This window comes from Cebus imitator, unplaced genomic scaffold (genome assembly GCF_001604975.1).
Source record: "Cebus imitator isolate Cc_AM_T3 unplaced genomic scaffold, Cebus_imitator-1.0 Scaffold26, whole genome shotgun sequence".
Classification (NCBI taxonomy): Eukaryota; Metazoa; Chordata; class Mammalia; order Primates; family Cebidae; genus Cebus; species Cebus imitator.
Window position 1 is genome coordinate 10,299,994 of NW_016107341.1, and position 26,941 is coordinate 10,326,934.

General features: G+C 39.0%; 3 protein-coding genes across 8 annotated transcripts in view; 1 reads left to right on the forward strand and 2 right to left on the reverse strand.

Annotated features, from left to right (window-relative positions):
- FBXL13 (F-box and leucine rich repeat protein 13) overlaps positions 1–1,497 on the reverse strand; it is a 247,122-nt gene extending 245,625 nt beyond the window's left edge. The window contains exon 1 of the mRNA XM_037736579.1: positions 1,235–1,497. Within this exon, the coding sequence (XP_037592507.1) occupies positions 1,235–1,459 (225 nt within the window). The 5' untranslated portion in view covers positions 1,460–1,497. The remainder of the gene's footprint in view (positions 1–1,234) is intronic.
- Positions 904–19,554, forward strand: ARMC10 (armadillo repeat containing 10). Its single transcript, XM_017523059.2, has 6 exons — positions 904–1,596; positions 2,475–2,623; positions 5,575–5,709; positions 12,021–12,197; positions 17,038–17,109; positions 18,404–19,554. Exons 1-6 carry the CDS (start codon positions 1,458–1,460, stop codon positions 18,656–18,658), a joined length of 927 nt encoding a protein of 308 aa, XP_017378548.1. The 5' UTR covers positions 904–1,457; the 3' UTR covers positions 18,659–19,554.
- A 28-nt stretch (positions 19,555–19,582) lies between these two features.
- Positions 19,583–26,941, reverse strand: part of NAPEPLD (N-acyl phosphatidylethanolamine phospholipase D) — a 46,839-nt gene continuing 39,480 nt past the window's right edge. For all 6 annotated transcript variants that reach the window (XM_017523044.2, XM_017523045.2, XM_017523048.2 and 3 more), the window contains one exon: positions 19,583–23,309. In XM_017523044.2, the coding sequence (XP_017378533.1) occupies positions 23,184–23,309 (126 nt within the window). In that variant the 3' untranslated portion in view covers positions 19,583–23,183. The remainder of the gene's footprint in view (positions 23,310–26,941) is intronic.

Genomic DNA, 26,941 nt, shown 5'->3' on the forward strand with positions numbered 1-26,941 from the left:
CAAGGAGATTAGTTACTAACCTCAGCTGGGCTCTCCTCTTTCCTGACCTAAACATCTCTCTCCCTCATTCTCCTCATAATGTAACTTTGCTCAAACCTCCTACTGCACCAACAGCCCTATCCCCACTCAAACAAACACACACATTCTTGGCCAATATCTCACCAACTATTTGTAGGGGAAAAAAAATGTCAGCAAAGGTAAACTTTCTCAGCCTCCTGCCCCCAAAACCTACAACACCTAGTAACTATCCCCTTCCTGTCTTCCTTCCCTTCTAATATAATGGGAGTGGGGAGCAGTCCTTCCTCCTGTCTAAAGGCAATTCTGGTTGAGAGGGTCTTTACTTCACAAAGGGCTGGCTCCACTGACCAAAGGTCTCAGCCACCGCTCTCTCCTCAGCTAACCTCCAACTGTTTTCTGTCCTCACAGCTCCCCAAGGCTCACGTTGGGCAGAATTCAGGTCCTTATCTTAGGTGACTAGTGCGGACTCCCTACTTCTGACAACTCTCTTCATAATGCCACTCTGCTGATTTTCCTCCCCAGACTCTCTGGCATTTCTTTCTCACTCCTCCTCCAGTCCTCAGGCACTTCTTGTCCAAACCTTAAAAACTGAGTTTGGGTTTTCCGTCCTGGGCCTTGTGTTCATTCCCCCTGGGAGATGTCAACCACCTCCCACGTGCAGCTACCACCACCCTCTGTTTTCTGTCTCTTCTGCATCTTCAGCCAGGTCGCCCACAAGTCCCAATTTGACTTCACTTCCTGGCATTCCGCTCCGCCTTCCCTCCACTCCTCCCCTAACCCGCCAACCTAGTCCCTCCTCCGGGAAGTCTTCCCTGACTCCTCCCCCTTCTAACTCCCCTGTCAGTCCGAGTCTGCGCCACGCGTGTCCAGTACCTCGCAGACCTGAGGAATGTAGTTCTCCTTGAAGTACTTCTTCAGCCTCGGGTTGGCATTGCGTAGCGAGGCCATGGTCCGAGGCCTGACGGAGAAGCTGCGCTCATCCCCTCGCGGCGCAGGAACTAGGAGGCCCGGCGCGAGGGGCGTTGACCGGACAACCAGGGGGCGGGGCGGGCTCGCCCAGCGCTCCACAGCCCTGGGCGGGAGGGAGGGAGGCTTGCCTTACGCCCCGGGAGAAGCGACGCGACAGCCGGCTTAGGGTTGCCAGCGCCGACGTCTCCGCGTGGGGTGCATGGTCCGAGCCGTCCCTCCCGGCGTCCAGCGTCCCACCCCGCCTCACCTGGTGAAAGCCTCCGGGACGCACCGGGCCCGAGTGGGCGGTAATAGGTGTTGAGCTGGACGGTTTCCGGGAGGCGGAGCTTAGACCCCCATTTCCTTTCTCCCCAACCCGGTAGCTTTCCGGTTGCTGTGGCGGCGAGGCCCGCCCGTTCTGAAGATACCTGCGCTGGCCCTTACGAGCCTCCTGTCCGGGCCCGGCCTTGCGGCTCTGCCGCGGCGGCAGCATGGGTGGCGCCCGGGGCGCGGGCTGGGTGGCGGCGGGCCTGCTCCTCGGCGCGGGCGCATGCTACTGCATTTACAGGCTGACGCGCGGTCGGCGGCGTGGCGGCCGCGGGCTCGGCCTGCGCCCCTCGCAGTCCGCAGGTGAGACCGCCGGGTGCCCGACAGTTGGGCTCGAACTGGGCTGAAGGGCTCCCCAGGCCCGGGTGGTGGCTTGTCCTCGAGGTAATATGAGGAGCCGAGCTAGAGGGAGAGGCGATACTTGCGTGGGTGCAGGGTGCTGCGTGGGCCTGCTGCCCCTTTGTTCGCTATACTGGCATGAAAACTTGTCCGAGCTTTCCGGCCCAAGCCCCGCGTCACAGTGGAGGATTAGGTTTCTTAAAAGACTATTGATGGCCTCTCTCTTCAAAGCGTGCTCCGGGCCTTTGTGTAACTAAAGGGATTCTCCAGATTGTGGAAGGGCTGTTGAGGGGCCCGGAGCCGTAAGTGAAGCTCTGCTTGCAGGTTCCCTGGAAGAAGGGACGCCAGAGGGACAGTTGTGTGGGCGCTCGGCCCGGCCTTAGACGGGAGGTCCCTGGGAGTCACAGTGGTCCAAGACCTCGCAGCCTGGTGTGTGTTTTGGGAATAGGAACAGTTGTCTGCGTGAGACACACCCTCCTAGGGGACAAATGTGTGGTTCGGTTTCTGTCCAGAAGTTGAACGATACGTTAAAACTCTCAAAAAGGATATTTCACATCATGGAAGCTGTTAGGCAAATAATTTAAAGTATCACATCTGCCATCCAAGAAACTTCTGTCCACAACTGCAGAAGAAAACTAAACAGCTTCATTGTTGAATAAGCACAAACTAGATTGCCTCACCATCTCGGGCAGCTTGCTAATGGGCACCTGGTTCCACATCATAAAGATATTTTTACTTTTCCCCTGGATGAATGCAATGAGCTAACACAGCTACAGAGAGAGCCTGTGTCAAAAATAATTTCATACTGATTTTAGATAACTTCAAATAACTTTCTTATGCAGAAGACTTAACTGATGGTTCATATGACGATGTTCTGAATGCTGAACAACTTCAGAAACTCCTTTACCTGCTTGAGTCAACTGAGGATCCTATAATTATGGAAAAAGCTTTGATTACTTTGGGTAACAATGCAGCCTTTTCAGTTAACCAAGTAAGTACCTCGACTCAGTAAGCAGACTCCTTCCATTCTTGCACACTGGCAGTAATTTTGACCCTGAATAAATTACTTAACCTCTCAGAGCTTCAATTTCCTCATCTGTGCAATGTGGCTACTTAAACTGATAACAAAATGTTTGTTTACTTCTGAAAAACACAGCCTAATAGTAATATGATTAACAATGTGATTGTAGATCCCTATGAAGTTTGTCACCGGCATCACATTCATATTAAGTATGTCTAATCAACATTTAGCATTTCATGGCCTTTTAAATTATTTGAAATTCAGCAGTGCTTCAGTAAAACAATGAACACATCTAACATGTAAGTACATACTTTAAATTGTATATAGGTCTTATGAGGGTGGTTCTGATGCAGGTGGTCCCTGGACCACACTCTGATAACCACTAATCAATGTAAATGGCTTCAGCAAATGGAGACTTTAAGACTAAAAGAGCTTAACTTGAGCACTTCCTTCTTCCTGCCCTAATTCATAAGCCGCCAGCATGAAAAAATAGTTTAAAAATTTTTTGTAATTGTTTTCATCTAATCCCCTTTGTTAACATCATAAGTACAAAATTATTTTGAATTTATAGGTCTTTTTAGCCCAGCTTTCTCCAGGATGGGAAGGTTTACTGTAAAGCTCTATAGATGTATAGGGAGGTAGAGAGTCTTTGTGCATTATCTACTCTTTCAGTTATAAATGACAGAATTCAACTTAAATTGTTTTAAGTCAGAGAGAGAAAATACTGAGCTCAGCTGACGTAAACAGCAAAGAATAGCATTGGTTACAGGCACAACTGAGTCGATTTCAAGATTGCAGGAAGAATAACCAGAGTTCTCTCTTTCTCTACCTTTTGCATGTTATTTGCATGTTACTGGCCTTTATCTTTCTGGACACAAAGTGATTTTCTTCACACGGGTTGAAAGAAAGCCACTAGCCTCTCTAAACATTCATCTCTGTAGCTTATGATCCAAAAGGTACAGTTGTTCTTCTAGGATCCAGTGCTAACCCTTTGGATCAATCTCTGGGGCAATCTCTGGATCAGTCAAGGTACCATGACCTATGTTTAGTGAGGCCTGGCTCACCTCAGCAGCCTACAGCTAAGTAGCAGGGATAGCTGTGAATACAAGTGAACAACAATCCCAGCAGGGACTGTGTGGGACAGGGGAGATGCCACATCTGCCTCTGTAGAAAGAGGGCCAGTAGACAAGCAAAAACAATAGATACTGATTAATGTGTTAGCCTGCCTTTAAAGAAGCATTTCTGATGGCATAATTTTGTATTCCTCTAAAATAAGAGGTAGTCGGAGTAGGCCAATACCCACTGGAGAAGAAGTACCTTCTTGAGCAGCAGGGGTTGGTGCTTTCACCATCAATTATAGTGCCTTAGTCTGCTTTAACAGTACAGTTGAAAAAAAAAAAACAACCCCGGTTTCTAGAAACTGCAAGTGCTTCGAAAGAACTTGAAATTGTAGAGGGAACATTTATTACTCTTTTGATGCTAAGGTTACCCTTAATAGTAAAATGGAGTATAAAAGTTAAAGCAATTTAATTCTTTCAATGTTTGGGCCAAAGACACATAATAACATAGTATTGCAACTAACTGTAAAAAAATCCCATATAATTTTTTCTCGGAATATTCAGGCACCATTTTTCTTCTTCTTCTTTCTCCTCCTCTTCCTCCTCTTCTCTTTTTTTTTTTATTTTGAGGCACAGTCTCACTCTGTTACCCAGGCTGCATTGCAGTGGCACAATCTCGTCTCACTGTAACCTCGTCCCAGGTTGAAGTGATTCTCCTGCCTCAGCCTCCCAAGTAGCTGAGATTACAGGCACCCACCACTGTTACTGGCTAATTTTTGTATTTTTAGTAGAGATAGCGTTTCACCATGTTGGCCAGGCTGGTCTCGAACTCCTGACCTCAAGTGATCCACCTGCCTTGGCCTCCCAAAGTGCTGGGATTACAGGCGTGAGCCACCACACCTGGCCCGGGGTACCATTTTTCAAGCTGCATGGAACCTGATTCTGGAAGATGTCAGTGTGTTCCCACCACTTCCACTGCTGAAAAATGACCCTCTTTTTGTGTATAGTTCATAGACAGACTATCAACAACATATGCCTCTTGAAGATTCCCAATGCACATGAACATATTAAAGAAACATGCTTAGCCTTGTTTTACTCAGATTTTGCTAAACTTACGTAACCATGGGAAACCACCCTCCCCCTTATTTTTATGGAACATCTATTAACATTTTGAGGGATTGGTGTTTAAAATAACACAGGTCAGCAAAACATAAATCGTAACACTTTTCCAGTTTTGCGTATAATGGAGAAGTTACTTATCTCAAAGAAAAATAATTTTGTTTGTAAGTTGCTTCAAGATCATAGTACCTCTGAATTTTGATTGTATTTCTCAACACTGTAGTTTAAATAATTATATATCTTAATAATTTTATTTTCAGTGGATTTTCTTTACCTATAAAAGTATGGGTAGTGAGATTTTTTAAAAATAGGAATTAGGATCGGGTGCAGTGGCTCACGCCTTTAATCCCAGCACTTTAGGAGGCAAAGGTGGGCAGATCACCTGAGGTTAGGAATTTGAGACCGGTCTCCACTTAAAAAAATACAGAATTAGCTGGGCCTAGTGGAACATGCATGTAATCCCAGCTACTCGGGAGGCTGAGGCAGGAGAATTGCTTGCACCCAGGAGGCAGAGGTTGTGGTGAGCTGAGAACGTGCCATTGCACTCCAGCTGGGTGACAAGTACGAAACTGCATCTCAAAAAAAAAAAAATAATAATTAATTAAATATTTGTATATGGGAAAGGTATTTCCAAAAAGCCATTAATTTTTAATTGTATTTGTGGATGCAAACAATTCAGTGAACTAAAGTCCCTTTGGTGTGCTAAAGTCCCAGTCCTGGTTGTTTTTTTTTTCCCCCTCCTAGGCTATTATTCGTGAATTGGGTGGTATTCCAATTGTTGGAAACAAAATCAGCCATTCCAACCAGAGTATTAAAGAGAAAGCTTTAAATGCACTTAACAACCTGAGTGTGAATGTTGAAAATCAAATCAAGATAAAGGTAAGTTGATTGAAAATCCCAAATGTATAATGTTTTCCATAAATGAAAGAGAAAATAACAAAGAGATGAGTAATGAAACTTTAGTAGATGATCCTTTGTAACTTTGCAGCCAAGGATTACCTTTAAAAGAATGGAGAATAAGACACAGGAGGGAGGGACCTGAAGTAGCCAATAAGAGGTACAATGAGACTTTTTTTTTTTTTTTTTTTTTTTTTTTTTTCAGTAAAATAATGCTTATTTATTCTATAGGTTATCCTCTACTTTATACCAGGGACAGGCACTGGTGACAGTAGTGACCTTAAGGCTATAGGCACAAACCAAATAAATAATGGATGTAGTTGGCTGAAAGTTAGGACAAGACTGTATCAACTAGAACTAGAACTAGAATTACAAGAGATTCATTCAAAGAGCATATCCAATGCTGCATATTCATAAATATGGTCATTAATGCATACAGTTTGGCTTGTTTTGCCTTTGAAATTAAGTGAATTATATCAGTGTATTATGGAATGTTAAGTCACTGTATGCTTTAGCTCTTTCAATGGATGAGGCAAATATGCAAGTAGACTCAGCTGACTTTACAGAATAACTGTTCCTTGATCTAGTTTTATGGGGAGAAATCCTGCACTTTAGGATGCATATAAAATGCTAATCAACATTACTGACATTGCTTTAATGCTTTTTTCAAAAATGTCATTTATAAGATAGTTAACCCGTGAAAAAATAGCTTGGAAAATGCTAACAGTAAAAACTCTCCAGCCTTGGCATATATAGTCAGAACCCAGTGATACCCCTCAGTTATAGAAAAAAGCAGTGTTTTCTGTTTACTAATGAAACAGGACTCCCATGTTCAAACCAGAAATTGTCATTCAACAGAAAAAATCAGGTCAAGAGAATCACGAAAGAAGAAACAGGAGGATGTGCTCATTTGAAGAAAAAAAACAACAAATAACCGAACTTTACTTCCTTGAACATAAGATTGATAGCAAGATTTCTAAGAGGTCATCTCTGTATTTAGTTTAAATAAAGACTTCCAGCCCAGAACACTGTTAAGAAGTAACTATGAGGAGCTTTGCAGAAGTGATGAGAGGCAAGTACTATATAGACTAGAAAATTTAATTTTTTACAGAATTTATAACATTACTATGCTATGAAGCAAAAGCAGACTTAAAATCAATGAAAATGTATGACCCCCATCACACAAACAGCTAACTCTAAATCTACTTTGAAAATCTAATCAGTCAAGAAGTATTATCTGTTTGGAGGCTGTGTACCAAGTGTCAAAGATAAGGCTGCTGTCCTCACAGGAATATATGGGGTCTTTGACAATCAGTTAGAATATCTAGTGAAGCAGGTATTCTAATATTTGGGGAAATCTTGGAAAACTATTAAAGTATTCTGGAAATTATATATTTTTGCCCTTCCACAAGTCTTACAGATCCAGATGCGATTAGTTTAGAATAGGGGTATGTTTTCTTTTTTTAGAGTCTCGCTTTGTCACCCAGACTAGAGTGCAGTGGTGCAATCTTGGCTTGAACTGCCTCCCAGGTTCAAGCGATTCTCCTGCCTCAGCCTCCCAAGTAGCTGGGACTACAGGTGCACGCCATCAGGCCTGGCTAATTTTTGTATTTTTAGTAGAGGCAGGGTTTCACCATGTTGGTCAAGCTGGTCTTGGATTCATGACCTCGTGATTCACCCACCTCGGCCTCCCAAAGTGCTGGGATTATAGGCATGAGCCACTGAACCCAGCCTGAATAGGGGTCTTTATTAGTCCAGAAAATCTTTAGAGTTCAATATAGTTATGGTTAATCAGAGACTAAAAAACCTTTATAAAGGTAAGTAGGATTGGAAATCCTTGGAAATTGAGCACTCTCATTTTGAATTAGCATGTTTTAATCAAAGGTATAGAATTAATCAAGTATCAGTTCACAATTTCTGGAATGCACCCCAATGCCAAAAGACCACTAACATGCTATTTTGTACTATGAAGACTTCTTGATTTGAAATAGAAGGTAAAAGAAATATTGCCAGCCATAAAATGAATTTTACTCTACTTCCTCAGCTCTCCAAAGAAAAATCTTACTTTTTTCACATCAGAAACTCAATGGATCAAATGAATGTTGATTAAATAAAAGATTGTGTAAGTAAAACTGGACAAAAGACAACCGCTGAAATCCATGAAAGAATTAATCATCAAAAGAATCCTTTTTACAGTAGCCCCTTTGCTGTGAGAGATACTTTTATGAGCCTTGGCCACGTCTCCAACATATAATGAGAACCTATTACAGATTTCAAGTGACCAATTTCCATTCCAGCTTGACAGGGTGCCACAAATTGTCGAGATTCCTCCTTGGTTGAGGAAAATAGAGTAACTCCAATTTTACTAGACTCTTTTGCCATGGTGTTCCATGGGTTTATTTCAGTAGTACCACTGTTGCCAACACGTATCACTCATCTTCCATATTACAAACAATTCACATCTTTACTAAGATTTGTATTAGCTAATATTTCAATAAGATCAATTTCTAACCAATACATTTCTTAATTTCATCAACATAATTCTTTGTAATTAAACATTTTGTGGGCTCCATTTTGCGAAAGTCTTTTGTCCCTCTCAGTATCAACTGTGCCCAAAACATTTAAGCCAGAAACTCTAGCAATTTGGCATGTTGCTAACCCAGCTCCTTCACTAGCCCCATGAACCAAAACACTCCAGCATTCATACAAACACTGTGAATCAGAGCTCCATATGCAGTAAGCTGTGAGATACCAATGGCAGCATTTTGTTTAAAGTCCAGTTTTTCAGGCACTTTGTAAACAGTGTGATCTGCTACAGGAGCATACTCCTCATGGCTTCCAGAGATTGTGCTTGTAGTGAAACTCTTTTTTTTTTTAAAGTAAATCCATTACCTCCAACAGCTTTCATTACCCCAGTTACGTCTGAGCCAGCAGTATAGAATAAGGTGGTTTTCTATTGTAAGTACCAGAGTAAATGTATATATGTATGCATGTGATTGACACACACGCATGAACCTTGATTACACTTGATGGTGTTTTGGAATTGGTACTGCAACATCTAACTGAGTTTCAGGACTTCTGGTCTACTAAATTCAAACACTCTTAACAGGTCTTACCAGCTTCTGTTCAGTTTCCATGGTCATCTAGATAAAAGCTCTAGAGTGGGAATCAAAATCTGCAAGGGTTCCTTCATGCTCCACTGAAGGAGGCTGGCCAGGCTGCTTCTATCTTTTGTAGCCAATAAGACTTCTGGAGTAGGGGTTCAGTTTAAGGGTGCTAAAGGAACAAAGCCAGGGTCAGATAACGTCAGCAGAAAAATGCAATATTAGGAAATTATGTTATTTCAATTCATTATTTAACTCCTGCTTTATGATACAGAGTATACAAATGAACATGATGCAACTCTTATTAAGAAAGGCGGAAGGAAGGATAAAACAAGTCCTTAAATAGTTGTAAGTTAAGGCAGAACATAATGAAGTGCTTTAAGGAAAAAATGTAAGTAAAACATTACGGAGTACATAGATTTGATCTAAAAGTTTCTGTAAGAGGTGGAGTCTGACCTGACTCTTGAGAATGTCTAAGGTCACTGTACAGGTAGAGTTGGGGAAGGAGAGAATTCCAAGAGAATGGAACAAGATGAGGTGGACACAGCTGCAGGAATAACTAAGCTGGTCCATTTGGTAATCTTGTTATTAGAATTGAAATGGTAAAAAGATTCAGATATAATAAGGATGTAAACGGTCCACACATTTTAGGAAATACTTTGAAAGACATCAGCATCTTACAGAAATCTATGATTTATAAAGAACTAAATAAATGCCATGTTTTTAAAGGATGGATGTGTAATTAAATTGTAATCAAGGAGAATCAGTTGACTTTCAAATGTAAATTAGGGCCAGGTACCGTGGCTTACACTTGTAATCCCAACACCTTGGGAGCCAAGACAGGAGATTGCTGAAGGCCAGGAGTTCAAGACCAGTCTGGGCAACATAGTGAGACTCATTATTTTTTTAAGTATATAGTTTTATAAACATCTCACACATAAATATACAGTGTTTCTCCATCTAGATTAAGATATGATAGAACATTGTTAGCATCTTCAATAGCATTCCTCATACCCATTCCCAAACAGCAGCCACCTCTACGAAGGAAACCATCCTTTAACTTCTATCGCTGCACATTAGTTTTGCATTTTAAAACTTTATATGAATGAAATTGTAGAGTATGTACACTTTTATGTCTGGCTTCTTTCATTCCACATTATGTTTATGGGGCTCATTTATGTTGTTATATGTAATTGTAATTTGTTCTTTTTCATTGCTGAATAGTATTTCACATATATATGGTCACATATATGAATATGTTGAGAGAAAGATTGTGTCAAGATGGAGGTTGTTATGGGACATGTTCCTGTGACGATTATAGCAAATGTATGTTTAGAAAACATTCGTATATATTTCTTTCAGGCAGGAGAGAATTGCCCTTCTTCTTTAGAAGTAATTATTGATGGATCATAGAGCTTGTGAATGTGAATTTCTAGCAAATAAGTCAAACAGTTATCCCATGTGATTGTAGCAATTTATACTCCTTCCAACTGAATGAAAGTTCTAGTTGATCCAGGTGTTTGCCAATACTTGATTTTTTTTTTTTTTTTTTAGATGGAGTCTCACTCTCATTGCCCAGGCTGGAATGCAGTGGTGCAACCTTGACTCACTGCAACCCCTGTCTCCCAGGTTCAAGCAATTCTCTTGCCTCAGCCTCCCAAGTATCCGGGATTACAGGTGCCTGCCACCATGCCCGGCTAATAAAGACGGGGTTTCACTATGTTGGCCAGGCTGGCTGAGACCCTATTTCTTCTTAAAAAAAAAAAAAAAAAAAATGTATTAGCTGGGTATAGTGGCATGCACCCAGAGGGAATTTGAGGCTGCAGTGAGCTGTTATGCCACTGCACTCCAGCCTGGGTGACAGAGTGAGACCCTGTCTCTAAAAAGAAATAAATGTCATTTAGATGTAGAAACCAGATTTAAAGTGTAATCTCTCTTTGCTTTACTGCCATTTAGTTTCTGTGGTAACATGAATACATTTGGGAATTTTTTTAAAATAATTGTTTGTGCAACAATTGGTAACTTCTTGCCACTTCAAATTAGGAAAATTTTCTCACCAGTTAGAACTTTTGGTAGAGTTCAGATTTGCTTAGGTGAATATCAGTAATCTGTAAAACGTCATTTTTTCTAAACTAGAAATTTCATGGCCAGGCTGGGCATGGTGATGCACACTTATAATCCCAGCACTGTGGGAAGCTGAGGCGGATAGATCACTTGAGCTCAAGAATTTGAGACCAGCCTGGGCAACGTGGTGAAACCCTGTCTGGTGGCTCACGCCTGTAGCCACAGCTACTTTGGAGGCTGAGGAAGGAGGATCACTTGGGCCTGGGAGGTCAAGGCTACAGTGACCCCGAGGTTGTACCACCACAGCCTATGCAGCAGAGAGACGCTGTCCTCCCCAAAAAAAGAAAGCTCATGGCCAGACACAGAAAATCGTGTTTCAGAAAAGTTTCCATCACATTGTGTTTAGTTCTGTTATGTATGATACAAGAGTACTACAGTATTGCGTTACTTTTTACCAGTGATAGTTAAGAGTATTATGAAGGGATAAATTATATACGTACACCTAGGTAAATAAGAAACTTGGGCCAGGGATAATTTTGCTCTGCTTACTTTTGACAGGATTAACTCTAGGGAAAGATTCTGTTTCACATTTTCCTCCCACTCTTTTACTTCTGAAATGATAGAGCTTTCTAGACACTACTGCTCAGGTACTTACCATGATACAAAATGACCTCACATCTTCCCTGATCCTAGCGTGCTGAGGCCAGTTGAAACAGAAAGGTGGACTAAGTTGGGAGGCCTCCAACCAGGAAGACTCCACCGATGTTAAGAGCATGATCTCTGGGCTTGCATATTGCTTCCCCACCTGCTATCTGACATTGGGCAGGGGACCCAAGCTCCTTGAAGACTTAAAAGTCCTTGTCTGCAAGATAGCCATATTATTACAACACTCACCTCATGAGAGCTGTCTTCAGGATTAAGTGAGGCATATTTGTAAAATGCTAAGCACAGTACCTGGAATTACCAAAGGACGCTTTTAAAAGGTCACAACATTTGAGGGCTGGATAGAAATGTCGAGTCAGTTCCATCCTGAGCAGTAGCCCTACTCCATTGGGCAAAAACATGGCTGCTTAGTAGAAAATTTTTGGAGATTCTAAGATACTCATTTTCCTCCCCTGCCTTCAGATATACATCAACCAAGTCTGTGATGATGTCCTCTCTGGTCCTCTGAACTCTGCTGTGCAGCTGGCCGGACTGAGATTGTTGACAAACATGACTGTTACCAATGACCACCAGCACATGCTTCACAGTTATATTACAGACCTGTTCCAGGTGTTACTTACTGGAAATGGAAACACGAAGGTATGAAGAGCTATTGTGTCAAGCTTATTAAGATTGAAATAGAATTTGCAGGCCACCTTATCTTAAGTTGATGTGCCTCAAAGAAGAGGAAGATTTATTAAAAACTCACATGGGCCCAAGAAAGTATATTATTTGTAGTCCCAAATATTCTGTTGCAAAATTAACTTGTGAAAATCATCTGCTTTTTCACGTATCATTTGGTTTTCTGAGAAGCTAGCTTCCCCCCAACAAATATAGGAACATTGTGATTAAAAGGAATCTTTGAGTAATAGTAGTGGTTAGTTGAATATTTTGCTTACCTCAGGGTTCACAAATCATTTTTTATTTAGTTGTTATTTGTTGAAAAATCTTTCTAAAACAACTTTTAAGGTGTAGTAAAGAAAGTGAATTAAATACTGTATATGAAAGATGTCTCAGTGCTTCACTCTGTCCATTTAGGTTGATTTAAGAGGCAACAGATACTGAGCCGAATTAAATAGGACCTTAGGAGATGCCCTATGAAAAGTTTCTTGAGTAAATCTCTCATATTAATGTGCATCCTTATCAATTGCCATTTTTCAAGAAAAAGTAGCGTAAAATGGATTGTAGGCTAATTAAAAGTTTTGGTAAGTTGGGTTGATTGCTCATCAAGGCTTTTTGCCATGTTGGTCTGTGTTCTCTGGAACAGTTGAGAGAAAAATGCATAAGCATTTTAAAAAGACCAAATGTGAGGCCATACTCCAAATATTCAGCATCACTGCAGTTATTTTTGAGGTTATCAAGATATGATTACAGGAGAGCCTCACTGTAGTCCTGCTTTTATGTTTCCAAGGTGTTTCTACATGGACTTTCCTCTTTTCCAGTAGCCAAATTTGTTTGGATCTGGTCCAAGATCAGTACCTTTTCGTATTTAAAATTAAGCGTAAGAATCGTCTTCTAGCAAAACTGCACCATTCCTGGACAGTTTCCAACATGCATCAACATCTCTGACTCCAGTGGAGCAAGATAATTTCCAGGCCTTGAACCCCCGTGGAAACTGCTTCCCTCTTTACTCATTGTTGTTGCCACTGTAGGAGAAATCTCTCCTCTGCCTGAATCTGCAGCTGCTTTACCCAGAACCTCAGGAGGAACTGTTCAGAACCAGGCTGAGTTCAGCCAGCCGAGTCTGGCCTTGGGGCTGTATACGTCTGTCTGAGACATCATCTGTGTTTTCATACATTTTTTTGACTTTTTAAAAAATGACCCACACCACAATAGTATGTTCTATTTTTGTTTTGTTGTGTTGTGCTTTTCCGTTACATTGCTTAGTACAGTATTTCTAGGGTAAAAAATATGCTTTCTTGGTCTGCCTTGGAACATAGCCACCAATTATAACATTAATTTTCCATAAAAATTGAGTTTAAAGTTCCAACTTGCAAATTAACTTTTGGATAGTCATCTATTTGTTAGTGGGAAAGTGTATCTGATTTAGGTATTTTCTTAGTAAATAACCACTAAAATGACTTTTAAAATACCTTAATTTGCTTAAGTCAGGGATCTCACTGTACCGTAATAACCTTTTGGGTACACCACTGATTGATAACTAAATACAGATAGTGGAGGATTAATATAAATAAACTGTGTGCTTGTTACATCTGCAATGAAAACAAAAACTAATGGTTTAAAATGTCCTAGTGTCACCACAAGATGGTGCATATGACAAGAGGGAAAAAAATGTCTTTTATGTATTTATTTATTTATTTTTTGAGACAGAGTCTCGCTCTGTCACCCAGGCTGGAGTGCAGTGGCATGATCTCAGCTCACTGCAACCTCTACCTCCCAGGTTCAAGTGATTCTCCTGCCTCAGCTTCCTGTGACACATGCCACCACGCCCCACTAATTTTTTGTATTTTTAGCAGAGACGGTTTCACCATGTTGGTCAGGCTGGTCACAAACTCCTGACCTCGTGATCTGCCGCCTCGGCCTCCCAAAGTGCTGGGATTATAGGCTTGAGCCACCGAGCCCAGACAAAAGACATGTCTTAATATGGTTTCAAACCAAAATCTATATATTTGTTTAATCTGTAGTTGTATTCTAACTGTATGTATTTTTTCCTCATGTTTAACTCCCTTTTACAAAGAGTAGCAACATCAGACTTTAATACAGGATACCAAATAGCTATTGCTGTTGCTATTCCCTGGTTGTATACCTGCCCCCATTGACTAGTAGTGGGTCTTAGATTTGGACTTCATCCAGGCTTATTTCATAAGTTCAGATCCATCCTATTTCATACCTCTTGTTCCTGTTTTTCTGATTTAAACGTCATTGACATTGGAGCCAGGTGTTTTTTCCTAACAGTTATTCTTAGTGTTGCTGATGGCCAGTCAGGCCAGATGAGATCTGATAGTAACCTCCACAGAGTGCACTAAAGGGTGGTCAGAAGTCTCCTTTACTCTTTCATCTCCAGACACCATAATTTATTAAGAGCCTCTGTTTGAAAAAGACAGTCTCTGCATATTCAAGAAGTGTTACCAGTGGTCACCGCTGAGGATGGGAAGGGGTCAATAGCATGATGGCTTTTGTTTTTACCTTGTTCTCTTTTGTACTACCTAAATTTTTATCATGACCAAGTAGTAACTTTGTAAAAATAAAAATAAATAAGTTCATAAAAACAGTAAAATTAAGCAAAGCATTATGTCATCCTCAAATAAATTAGTATCTACAACACGGTCAAAGGAATTGTGAATACACAAGATATATGCAGAAAGAGCAGAAAGAAAATTTTTTTTTTTTTTTTTTTTTTTTTTAATTGAGACAGAGTTTTGCTCTTGCTGCCCAGGTTGGAGTATAGTGGCATGATCTCAGCTCACCACAACCTCTGCCTCCCGGGTTCAAGCGATTCTCCTCCCTCAGCCTCCCAAGTAGCTGGAATTACAGGCATGCGCCACCACGCCTGGCTAATTTTGTATTTTTAGGAGAGATGGGGCTTCTCCATGTTGGTCAGGCTGGTCTCGAACTCCCAACCTCTGGTGATCTGCCCACCTCGGCCTCCCAAAGTGCTGAGATTACAGGCGTGAGCCACCGCACCCAGCCTTCCCTTTTTTTTTGACACAGAATCTCACTCTGTTGCCCAGACTGGATTGCAGTGGTATGATCTCAGCTGACTGCAGCCTTGAGCTCCCAGGCCTAAGCAATCCTTCTGCCTCAGTCTCCCGAGTAGCTAGGACTTCAGGCACATGCCACCACTCCTGGCTAATTTTTATATTTTTTGTAAAGGTGGGGTTTTGCCATGTTGCCTACGTTGCTCTTGAACTCCTGAGCTCAAGTGACCTGCCCACCTTGGCCTCCAGAAATGCTGGAAATCCAGGCATGCGCCACTGTGCCTGGCCAAATTACCAAAACTTAATCATAATTTCTGGTTATGGAAGTATGGGTGAATTTCCTTTTTCTTTCTGCTTTTCTATTTTTTTGAAAGTGCTATGGTAAACATCTGTTGTCTTTGTAATAAAAAAATTTTCTAAAATAATATCCAGGTTTCTTCCCAGCTCTAGTGAAGAGCACATTTGTCACATATCGCTGAATTAGTTCCCCCCTCCACGATCCTCCTTACTTTAGTTCTGGGTATCTTATGGAAAGCACAGTTTCATATGGCCTTTGTTTTTAAAAGAGCCATTCTATTTGAGTCTTTTTATTACTGACTTTTTGTTATAAGTCATAAGAATGCTGATTATTTTAGCTACTCAGCTATTAAATAACATTTACTTGCTTATTATTTATATCATTGCTGGGCATAGTAGCTCATGCCTGTAATCCTAGTTACTTTGGGAGGCCAAGGTGAGGGGATTGCTTGAGGCCAGGAGTTAAAGACCAGCCTCGGCAATTTAGTGAGAGCCCCCCCTCCCCACTGCCGTCTCAATCATTCAATCAATCAGTTTTTATCACTGTGCTTTTTTATACAGTTGTAAAACATTTTCACATTAAAAGATAACCTCAAAGATTCATACTAGCTTATGAAAAGGGGTCATATTGTTACTTATTTAGTCTTGGTAACCAAACAGTTGCAGAATTTTTACACTTTAAGTAGAAATGAGCTGAGCTTTGAGAGATATTTTTGTTTGTTTTAAAGACTGTTTCTTTTTTATTTTTTGGAAAGATGGGGTCTCAGGTCTCACTGCATTGCCCAGACTGGAGTACAGTGGCTATTCACAGGTACAATCATAGCTCACTACATCCTTAAACTTATAGGCTCAAGCGATCCTCCCTCCTCAGCTTCCTAGGTACCTAAGACTACAGGCCCACACCACCGTGCCTGGCCATATTTCACTTACCAGCAATCATAATGAAGATCGTGTATTTAACATTTGTTAAGCTTACCATCTGTTTGGGCGTGCATGTGAGTTGGGGGTAGATTGTGAAGACATTTGCAAAATTCTATCTCCTTAACAGTATAATTGGGAAAAATGATGTTTAAATAACAGTGTGATAGAAGACCTCCATCTCTGTGATAGGTTCTCTAAGTGGTGCAAAACGTTTGCAATATTCTGTCTCTCTAACAGTGTAATTGGAAACATGAGGTTTAAATAACACTGCTCTGTGATAGGTTCTGTCCTATCACAGAGTGGTGCCAAGTGTTACAAAAGTTCAGAGTGAACCTAAAATGCAATTAAATAAATAAATAAATAAATACTCACAATAAAAAAGAGTTCAGAGTGAGACCCTTAAAGTAGAATGAATCGAGAAAGTTTCCTAGAGTAGAGAGACTAGGAGCCAGGCCTGGAAGCTAGACAGTACTTTTATAGGAAGACCTGGTGAGAGAACAGCATGCCTGAGAGAGGAAATTCATGCTTACCAGTCTGAGATAAGCATAATCTTGTTATTTCAGGTGCAAGTTTTGAAACTGCTTTTGAATTTGTCTGAAAATCCAGCCATGACAGAAGGACTTCTTCGTGCCCAAGTAAATAGCTTATATATTTATTTTGCAAATATATACACATATATATTTGAGCAGACAGATCTGGAAAGAGAAAGATTTAGCCTAAAATGTTAACAGGGATTCTCTCTGAGAAGCAATATTAAAGGTGGTGTTTTTTTTTTTCATTCCTTTTGTATATATGAATTTCCTAAATTTTCTACATTGAACATATTTTACTTTTGAAAAACATTTTTTAAAATTCACCCTAGCAACAATTATATATTAAAACTTTTTTCTCTACCCAATTTTGGGTACAGTTGTACCATCCCATCTTTTATACTTGACCTGTTTGTGTTTATATGTATCTTAGTAGCCACTGAAACAGCAGTACTGAGTCCCCAGCATGTGCTAGATGCTGGATGAGACACAAGTGAATGCAGCATGACATGGTGCATGTCCTCATGGAGCTTACAGTCTAGTGGAGAGACAAAAATATGTAACAAATGAACAAGGTAATTGAAAGCTGTGATAAGTGTTCTGAATGCTGAGATAGAATGGAGCTCAACTCCTGTAGAAAAGGAACCATCGTATTCATCTGCTTATCCCTGTTCCCCACCCAGCTCTGTGCCCTGTGGCATATAGGCACTAAATGTTTGATCAAATAATGAATTCCCATGAAAACCGTATGACAGATCTTAAAGAGAAAATGGTTGTTTTTCCCAAATAACCACATTCTAAAATTCCAAGGAAATTGTATTTTTCAGCTAAAACACTCCCTTTTTTCCGTTAGTATACAATGTGGGGGTAAATAAGGTTTTATACATTTAAATTTCGCAATTTTAGAGTTAATTTTCTCTGAGAAAATAATTTTTTTTTTGAGATGGAGTCTTGCTCTATTGCCAAGCTGCAGTGCAGTGGCATGATCTCAGCTCACTGCAACCTCTGCCTCCCAGGTTCAAGCAATTCTCCTGCCTTAACCTTCTCAGTAGCTGGAATTACAAGCACTTACCACCACACCTGGCTATATTTTATAGTTTTAGTAGAGACAGGGTTTCACCATGTTGGTCACACTGGTCTTGAACTCTTGACCTTGTGATCCTCCTGCCTCAGCTTCCCAAAGTGCTGGGATTACTTCCCAAAGTGCTGGCGTGAGCCGCCACAACCGGCCTGACAAAATTTTTTAAATGTGAGATGCTCCCATTTTAAATGTGAATTTAAAATTTTTTAAATGTGAATTTAAAAATTTTTAAATGTGAGATAATACAGTTTTAAAATATTAAAATACACATGAAAAATGTTTTCATACATTATTAATACTCATTATGTCCTATTTCAGGTGGATGCGTCATTCCTTTCCCTTTATGACAGCTACGTAGCAAAGGAGATTCTTCTTCGAGTACTTACACTATTTCAGAATATAAATAACTGCCTCAAAATAGAAGGCCATTTAGCTGTGCAGCCTACTTTCACTGAAGGTTCATTGTTTTTCCTGTTATATGGAGAAGAATGTGCCCAGAAACTAAGAGCTTTAGTTCATCACGATGATGCAGAAGTGAAGGAAAAGGTTATAACAATAATGCCCAAAATCTAATTGGTCATATTTTTCCAAAGAGTAATGCAGTCTGGATATAAACGTATTTTCTATCTTCCTTATAAGGAGATAGTTCCAGCTGCTGAATTTAAACAGTAAATATCACATTTCATTATTAACATAGCTATAACTTGCCATAGTGTTGAGATTTATCTTGGACCATTTTGATACCAAGTGAGTATAAGAGCTTGTACTGAAACCATTTCTTTTTATTTTGCTATTTGCAAATATTTGTTATTTTCCCTACGTGAAGTGGCAGTAACCTTTTTTACAAAGCTACCCTACTTTTTGAAGTGATTTGCAGTTACTCATCTGAGACAGCATTAGTATGTGACTAAATCGCTGTTTCAGAACTGTAGTAGGAATGGTCATGTTCTTTTAATAGCAATGAGATCCTAAGTTCTTGATGCCACTCACCTGCCAACCTGACCACACTGCTTTCAAAAGTCTGTTCTCTTGAGTAGAATCTATTATGATTATTTCTTGTCAATGAAAATGTCAACTTTTAGGAGAGAATGTTTCCTAGGACTCACCCACTCCCATTCAGTGTTCCAATATGTAAAGAAAATTACATATAAAATACTGGGATCAATCACAATGTCCATCTATAGGCAGTTGGTTAAATCAATTATCCAGTCTTTGAAAAGAATTATGGAGGTCTGAATGTGCTGAATTGGAACACAGTGGGTTTTTTTAAAGACACAAGTTACAGAAAAATATGGGATCCCATGCGTGTGTGTTTTTAAATGAAAAATACATATTGACAGACACTTCTAGAATAATAATACCCAAACTCCTGCAGTGAGAGTGGGGAATGCCTTCTACATACACACTTCTACTGTGTGAATTTTTTACTATGAGCCCAAATTGTGTAATCTTTTTTTAAATAAAGAAGATAAAAAATCACTCATACATTACACACATTTTTTTCCCTTGACGGTACTTTATTTTCATCCATATTTTACTTGACTAAAAATACAATGTATGAAAATTTGTTATCTTTAATAATATTTTTATTCCATAAGCTACTATAACAATTTATTGGTATATCTGGGATTTAGCCACGTCTTATAATATTTAAATTTATGACCCCTGCCATGCTTAGCATTAAGTAAATCAGTATACAAGCAGTATTTAAGGCAAAGCTTTAAGAATCATTTGTAAATACATAGATACAAGACTGTTTCCGTAGGAATTCACAAATCCTCAAACAGAAATATGTATGTGTGTTCTCAAGGTTATCCTGATACAGAAATCACACTTGGAAGAAATACTTTTACATTAGAAAAAGAGTTCGGTATAAGGTGAAAAATGGAAATTCCCAGTGGGCTAGACAAGAACAAAAGTATTAATTTCCCAAAAGGCACATTTCTTTATAACAGTTTTTTTCAAATCTACCTCCCTATTTTAATGAAAGCATATTCATTAAATATCAAAATGTGCATACATTAGAAACCAGGATTGGTTTTTAATGTGCTTTAGCAGCAGTGGATTCTAAAACTGTCTCTTTTCCTGTCTCATTTCACACTCCCTAGAGATCAAAGCATTGAGTCTGAAATGTCAAAATGCTAGAGAAAAAAGGAAGTAGTTTTTACCCAGAAAGAAAATGCACAAATACATCTTTACGTATGTAGGTCACAGCATATGTTAGCTTTTGTAATTTGGGATTTCTCCTAATTGATGACCTACCCATTTGGACAGTGAGGCATAGCAAACTGTTCCTCAGTTATCACAGGAAACTTCAATAAAATCTTACATTTTGGTATGGATGTTCACTAATCAAAGAAGAAAATGAAGTTGACTTAGAGGATAAGACTGATTCAAAGACGCTACAATGCGTATTAGATTGAAGCGAGGAAGAGAATGGATTTGTCTTATTTTTCAAAATTTGTTTTCACTGTGCACATAAACCCTTCAAAATATAGCTAACAAATGAAAAAGTGGAAATGACTCAATAAGGTTAGATTCTGTAAGCAGAGATGAAGCTTGATGTTCTTAATAAAAGTGTCAATGTAGAAAGAACATGAGTGGTAATAAAAAATTACAGCTGAAAAGGTCTAGAAAAATTAGGCCATATGAGAACACAACTAGAACACAACAATTTAAAGTGCTTAGAGACCCTCAGTTAAACAGTACATATGAATACAAAATAATGTTAAGGCCATTCATAGAGAAGAAATACTTAAGATATACCTGGCTTGCTTCATAGAGGTAAGAGAAGAATTTTCAATTTGGCATGCAACAGCAAAGAATATGGCTACAACAACATTGGCTAGTATTAGGGCAATACACCTCAAAGCTAACCCACCACAAACCTAACATCTTGATTCACATCTGCTTGGAGTGAAAAAGTTTATGATCAGTCTTTTGAGGAGGGTTTATTTTGTGGGGGATTTTTTTGTGCTTTAGTACCCCAAGATCACATACATTTGCATACATTATATATACACACATTACATACACATTTCCCCTTGACTGATTCATGTCTTTGTAGATAAAAACATTAAATTTTGATAAAGATTATTTACATCTATTTAGGCTATTACTCTAATTTACAAAGAGAGTGAAATAAAGTTGTTCTCAATGTTTAGTCTCCTAATATATAATGCTTAAATTTTCAACAGGAACAATATGTTATCAAAAGCATTAACCTATATTCAGCTTTCAAATATACCTATCTATCTATGTTAGGCAGTGATATCTTAAGAAATCATTTTCTCCCTTATATTTCTAAAGTGCTTTAAAAACTCATTTGTTTGACACATTTTTCAGAGGTAGGTCAGAATTATCCTCTTGTTGCAGATGAGGAAAACAGGCACAGTGAGCATAGGTGACTTGTTTCAGGTTACAAAAAAAATCCATGATGAAATCTGAATCCAAGAATTCAGATTTAGTGGCTAACGTGGCACGTATATACATGTGAAAATAAATTATAAAGCACTGCCCGGGTAGCATTTGGTGTTGAAAACCTATTTTGATTATTTTCTATGAATAAAGTGCTGAGACTGGATTAGGAATACAGAATGGGCCTCCAGTGGTATCTAATTCAACTCCCTCCCTTAGGAAAGGTCAGAATCATCAAGTGCATACAGAGCCCTTATTAGGACTCAATTTTATGTCAGCTGACTTTTTTTTTTTTTAACCACTGGTATTCCTACTGGCTTACTAAAAAAATCATGGCTTAAGTTTCATTTAATATAAAAATATAAAACATCTGAATCATGAAAAAGTATTTATAAATCTGATCGATACATTTAGAGCTAAGAGACCCAAGAAAAAAAAAATGTGTAGAGAAAATGAAAAACAAAATTTAATTCAAAGTATATGGTCTATTAACATTTTATCTGTAAAATATTTCATTGTAGTTGTATTTGTGCTTAGAAGACCTGACTTCTAGATTTAAAAACAGAAAATGGCATAAATCATATTCTTATAGCCACACTCCTTCCCTTCCTCTGCTAAGAAGAGGGCTTTCGAGACAGGGTCTCATTTTGTCATCCAAGCTGGAATGCAGTGGTACGATCACAGCTCACTACAGCCTCCACCTCCTGGGCTCCAGTGATCCTCCCACCTCAGCCTGCCAAGTAGCTGTGACTACCACGCCACCTCGCCTGGCTATTTTTTTTTTTTCTAGAGACAGGGTCACCATGTTGCCCAGGCTGGTCTCAAACTCCTGGGTTCAAGTGATCCACCCACCTTGGCCTCCCAAAGTAAGAGGCCTTTTGATTTGGGAATTGTAGGCATGCAACAGGATGCACTGTTCCTTCTCATCTGAAGGCTCTAGGAAAAAAAGAACACAGTGTTCCCTCTTTTAAAATTTAAGTGAATGGTGGTCATGACTGCATTAATGCCAAAGAACTGTACACTTAAAAATGGTTAAAATGGTAAATTTTATGCATTTGTATATTTTACCACAATAAAAAAAATCAAGTCTTTAAAAATGATCGCCCCTATGTTTTGATGCTTACCAAAATAAACCATATTTAATATTTGGCATATAAGCTAATCTTGATAGAGCAAGAATTGCTATGTTATAAGCATGTTGGAGTCAATTTGATCCATTTGTTATAATGGGCATATAAGAAACATTTTTATGTGTAGGCCTCTGAAAAAAATCTAGGTAGGTAGACAGCCTTGACTCACCTTGCAGAAGGTCCTGAAGAATGGAAAAAACAGAAATGAGTCTTTAATGTCAGTTTTTCACAACCTCAGAAAATTCTACAACCACAAAACTATAATACTTTAGTAAAAACATTTCCATTGCAGTGCTTATATCCTGCTATGAGATTTTAAATCCACATTAGCCAATTCATCATTTAAATGACCCACCCCTGAACCCTCTCGTAGTGTATATGAGCTGATCATATTAGGAAGCACGTTTATTACACAAAACATAAAACACAAACTTGTAGAAGTTGTTTCCAAATGCAAAAGAATCATAATATTCATGAATTTCTGAGTCTTTTCATTTTAAACTTATATCAGATGATGCCTTTATCATTATAAGTGCCTGTGCTCACATTTATTAAAAGTTTTCATCATCAGTATTTAGGTATCTTGATTCTCCGTGCTTTAAGACAAAAAAATCTTCAGCGTTAAGTCCGTATCTCTCTAGAGCTTCATTCAGCTTCACTGGAGGCTCTAAGTAATGCTGGGCAAAGGTGGAAGAAAAATAGAAAAAGATTAACTATACATATATTTGGGAGATACTTCAATAACAGTTCAAATCAAAATAACCAACAGATGCCTAGTTAAAATAAGGCATTAGCAAATGGGTCTATCACATTTTTTAATACAGTTTTGAGTCATGAATCAACAGAAATGTATATGGTTGGATAGAAATCATGCCAAAACCATGCATATCAAATTTGGTGCCATCTTACTTTGAACATCATTGGATTGCATGAAATCTTATTACTTTTACCATATGAAATTCAAGTCTAAATGGAATCAGTGCCAAAGATGTGATATTAGATGATTACATATTAACATTTTTGAAAAACACAGAAATTTGAGATTGTGTGAGATGTGTGTATGTGTGTGTATGTGTGTAAGCAGGTGCTAGGGCAAACTGTTTTGGCTGAAGAAGGGTTGTTATCCTCAAAAAGTCCAGTCAAATACAGAAACCACAGTCTGCAGAATGAAAGAGGGTCTCAGAGAATAGAGCTACAACAGGTGGAGTTTCTAATTTCCCTTTATATCCTTGCCTTTTCATTGCTCAACAAAAATGGAAGATAGCATACAGCATGTTTGACAGTGTTTTCACCCACTAAAATGTTTTCCAATAAATTTAGACCACCTGAATATGGAATAAAAGTATGTTTACCTTTTAATTTACTAATAGTTAATTTACTAATGAATAACAAATCATCAGTTATCTCTCTTTTGGTCTACATCTTCACATTGTATAAAAGCCAATTTTTTCTTTATTCAAAGGGTTTTTTCCCCAATTTCAATTAGAAAAGTTGTAAAATGTGGTGGAAATATAAAGCAAGAATAAAAAATCAGTCTCTGATCTCATCACCAGTAGGAAATCTGCCTCTCTTTAGGCAACAAATATCTTTTCAGCACCTACAGAACATGCCAGACTAATGAGCCAAACAAAAATCCTTGCCTTCATGGAGCTTATATTCTGACACAGAGATAGATAAGAAATGAATAATAAGAAAATAGATTGTATCTGAGAGGTTGATACGTTCTGAGGAGAACAAGGGGGAGGGGTGATAAGTGCAGGGGATAGACATTTACATTTAAATTCAACAGTTTTAAATCTTCAAGAAGGTGACATCTGAGCAAAGACCTGACAGAACAGACTGCATAGAGCTTTGTAGGCAACTGTGAGAGCTGAGGCTTATGACTCTTGAGTGCAATGGGAAGCTACCGGATCCCTCTGGTAGAGGGATCCCTCTGCCATGATTGCTTCAAGTTGTAAAGGTCACTGCCCTCTCTCTACAGTGTTGGGAGCAGAATCTAGGGCAGAGTGTTAGCAGTGAAGGTGGTGAGAAGTGGTGAAATTCTGAATATAATCTGAAGCTCTGTGTGTAGCAAAGAGGAGTGAAGATTTTGGCCTCAGCAATTGGTAAATGGGAGTCACCTTTTACTGAGATGTCTGAAAAATAAGCTTGAGGAAGTTGGATTTCAGAGTTTAATTCTAGGTACCTAATGGATATCCAAGTGGAGATGTGATGTAGGCAGCTGGATATATAAATGTGGATTATAGAGGAAAAATATCCAAGCTAAAGAGGAACAGCAGGTAGGTGGTATTTAAAGCCATAAGACTGGATGCAATCCCCAAGGGAGAAACACCTATAGAGAAGAAGAGGTCCATGGACTGACTCCCAAGGCATGCAGTGTTCAGAGCAAGCAGAGGGGAGGGACTAGCAACAGAGATTAAGAAAGGACAGCCAATGATGTACAAGGAAAACCAGGTGAGTTTCCTGAGACCTAAAATGCACAGGTTTGGTAACAGTTACCGGCCACACAGGTCATCCTTTTCCTCCTGGCTCAGCTCCAGGTTTTATGGCTATGTTTAAAGGATCAAGGATACCTTTCAACTGACTGCTAAGTTCAGTTTTAACTATATGTGGTTTATCCAGTATTCCTAGAGCTAACCCCTTACTAATGGACAATTGATAACAGGTATTTACTCTTAGTCTGTTTTATATTAATGAAAAAAGATCACTATATTATCAATAAAATTTAACTTTATAGACTAAGTCAAGAAATTTCCTTTGAAATAATTTCCTAAATTATTTTAAGAGATTTTAAAATGATGAACTTTTTTCCCATTGAAAAATAACTTCTTTTGTTAAATTCTTTTTCTCCCATGCTCTACCAGTCTGGGCCAACAATACATACACACACACACACACACACACACACACACACACACAATCACCCTACTTTTTTTTTCAGCACCACTTTCCTCAGTGATGCCTTCTGTCACAGGTAGCCTCAGTCTTTGAGATCTCAAAGTGACTGCCAGCTGCCTCAAGCTTACCTACTTTTTTTTTTTTTAGTAACTTCTTTGTAAGCTATAACTTTAGTGTGGAGTGTGATGTGTGGATTTAGTGAGGATTCTGATGATGTTAGAGTTGGCAGTAAACCCTCTGTCTTTAATCTGCCTAGATTTAGCAGTATCTGTCTGAGTTTCTTCATAGGTCAATTCTTGGCTGTTTAAACCATCTGGAAGATAACCCTGGAAGTAGGCATGAAAGGCTCTGAGTGACTGGGAGCTCACAGTCCAAGCACTTTAGTCCACAAGGGAGATAAAAATGCCCCATAACCATGGGACGAAACAACTATATATGAAACAAGACGTCAGAGAGTAATATGAGTAAGTGGGAAACGCCTAAGACTCCCAGCACTCTGGATCCATTAGGGGCTAGGCAACTAGCCACACAAAACTTGTAAATTCCTAAAGGGGTCAGTTTCATGATCTGGCACAATAGAATATATTCAAAGCAAAGACCCTGGTCACTTGAAAGGCAATGCACATATTATATAATGCTTGAAATTCATTTCCATCAAAATTAGTAATTTAAGTTTCAGTGCTTAAATATATGTAGGAAATCCACTCATCATTCCCTACATAAATTAGATGTTGCTATATATGCAATTTTAGAGTGTTGCCAAGTTAAAGACATGCTTAATCTGCTTAGATTACAGGAGGCAGCTATTATAACAGCATATATGCAAAGAGTGTTAAGTATTTAGAAGTCACGGGTAACACATCCTCTCTGAAGATTATATCTACTTTATAATTTAACTCATAGTTATTAAGTTTATTCAACATCAAAATATGAATAAATTCCAAAGTGCTGAAAGCTAAATGAGTTTTTATTATATTCTCATTAAGAAATAAAGATGGAGGTTAGGTTTATAACAGGAGTAATTCTTGACAGCTGAATAACACAGTAATTCTTGAAGACAGGTTTTTTTTTACCCTCTCCTCATCTTTCCCATCTCAGTAAAGAGCACAACTCTCTAACCATTTACTCAAGCTAAAAATCTAGGAGTCAACCTTGATTCCTTTCTTTGCATAGGCTTAATAAAATACCATTACTTCATGTAAGTCACTATATATATGGAATATACATATGGAATATGTACACACACACACACACACACACACACACACATATGGAATAAGAAATTGTCACTAGGTCAGGTGCGGTAGCTCACACTTGTAATCCTAGCACTTTGGGAGGCCAAGGGAGGTAAATCATGAGGTCAGGGGTTCAAAACCAGCCTCACCAATATGGTGAAACCCTGTCTCTACTA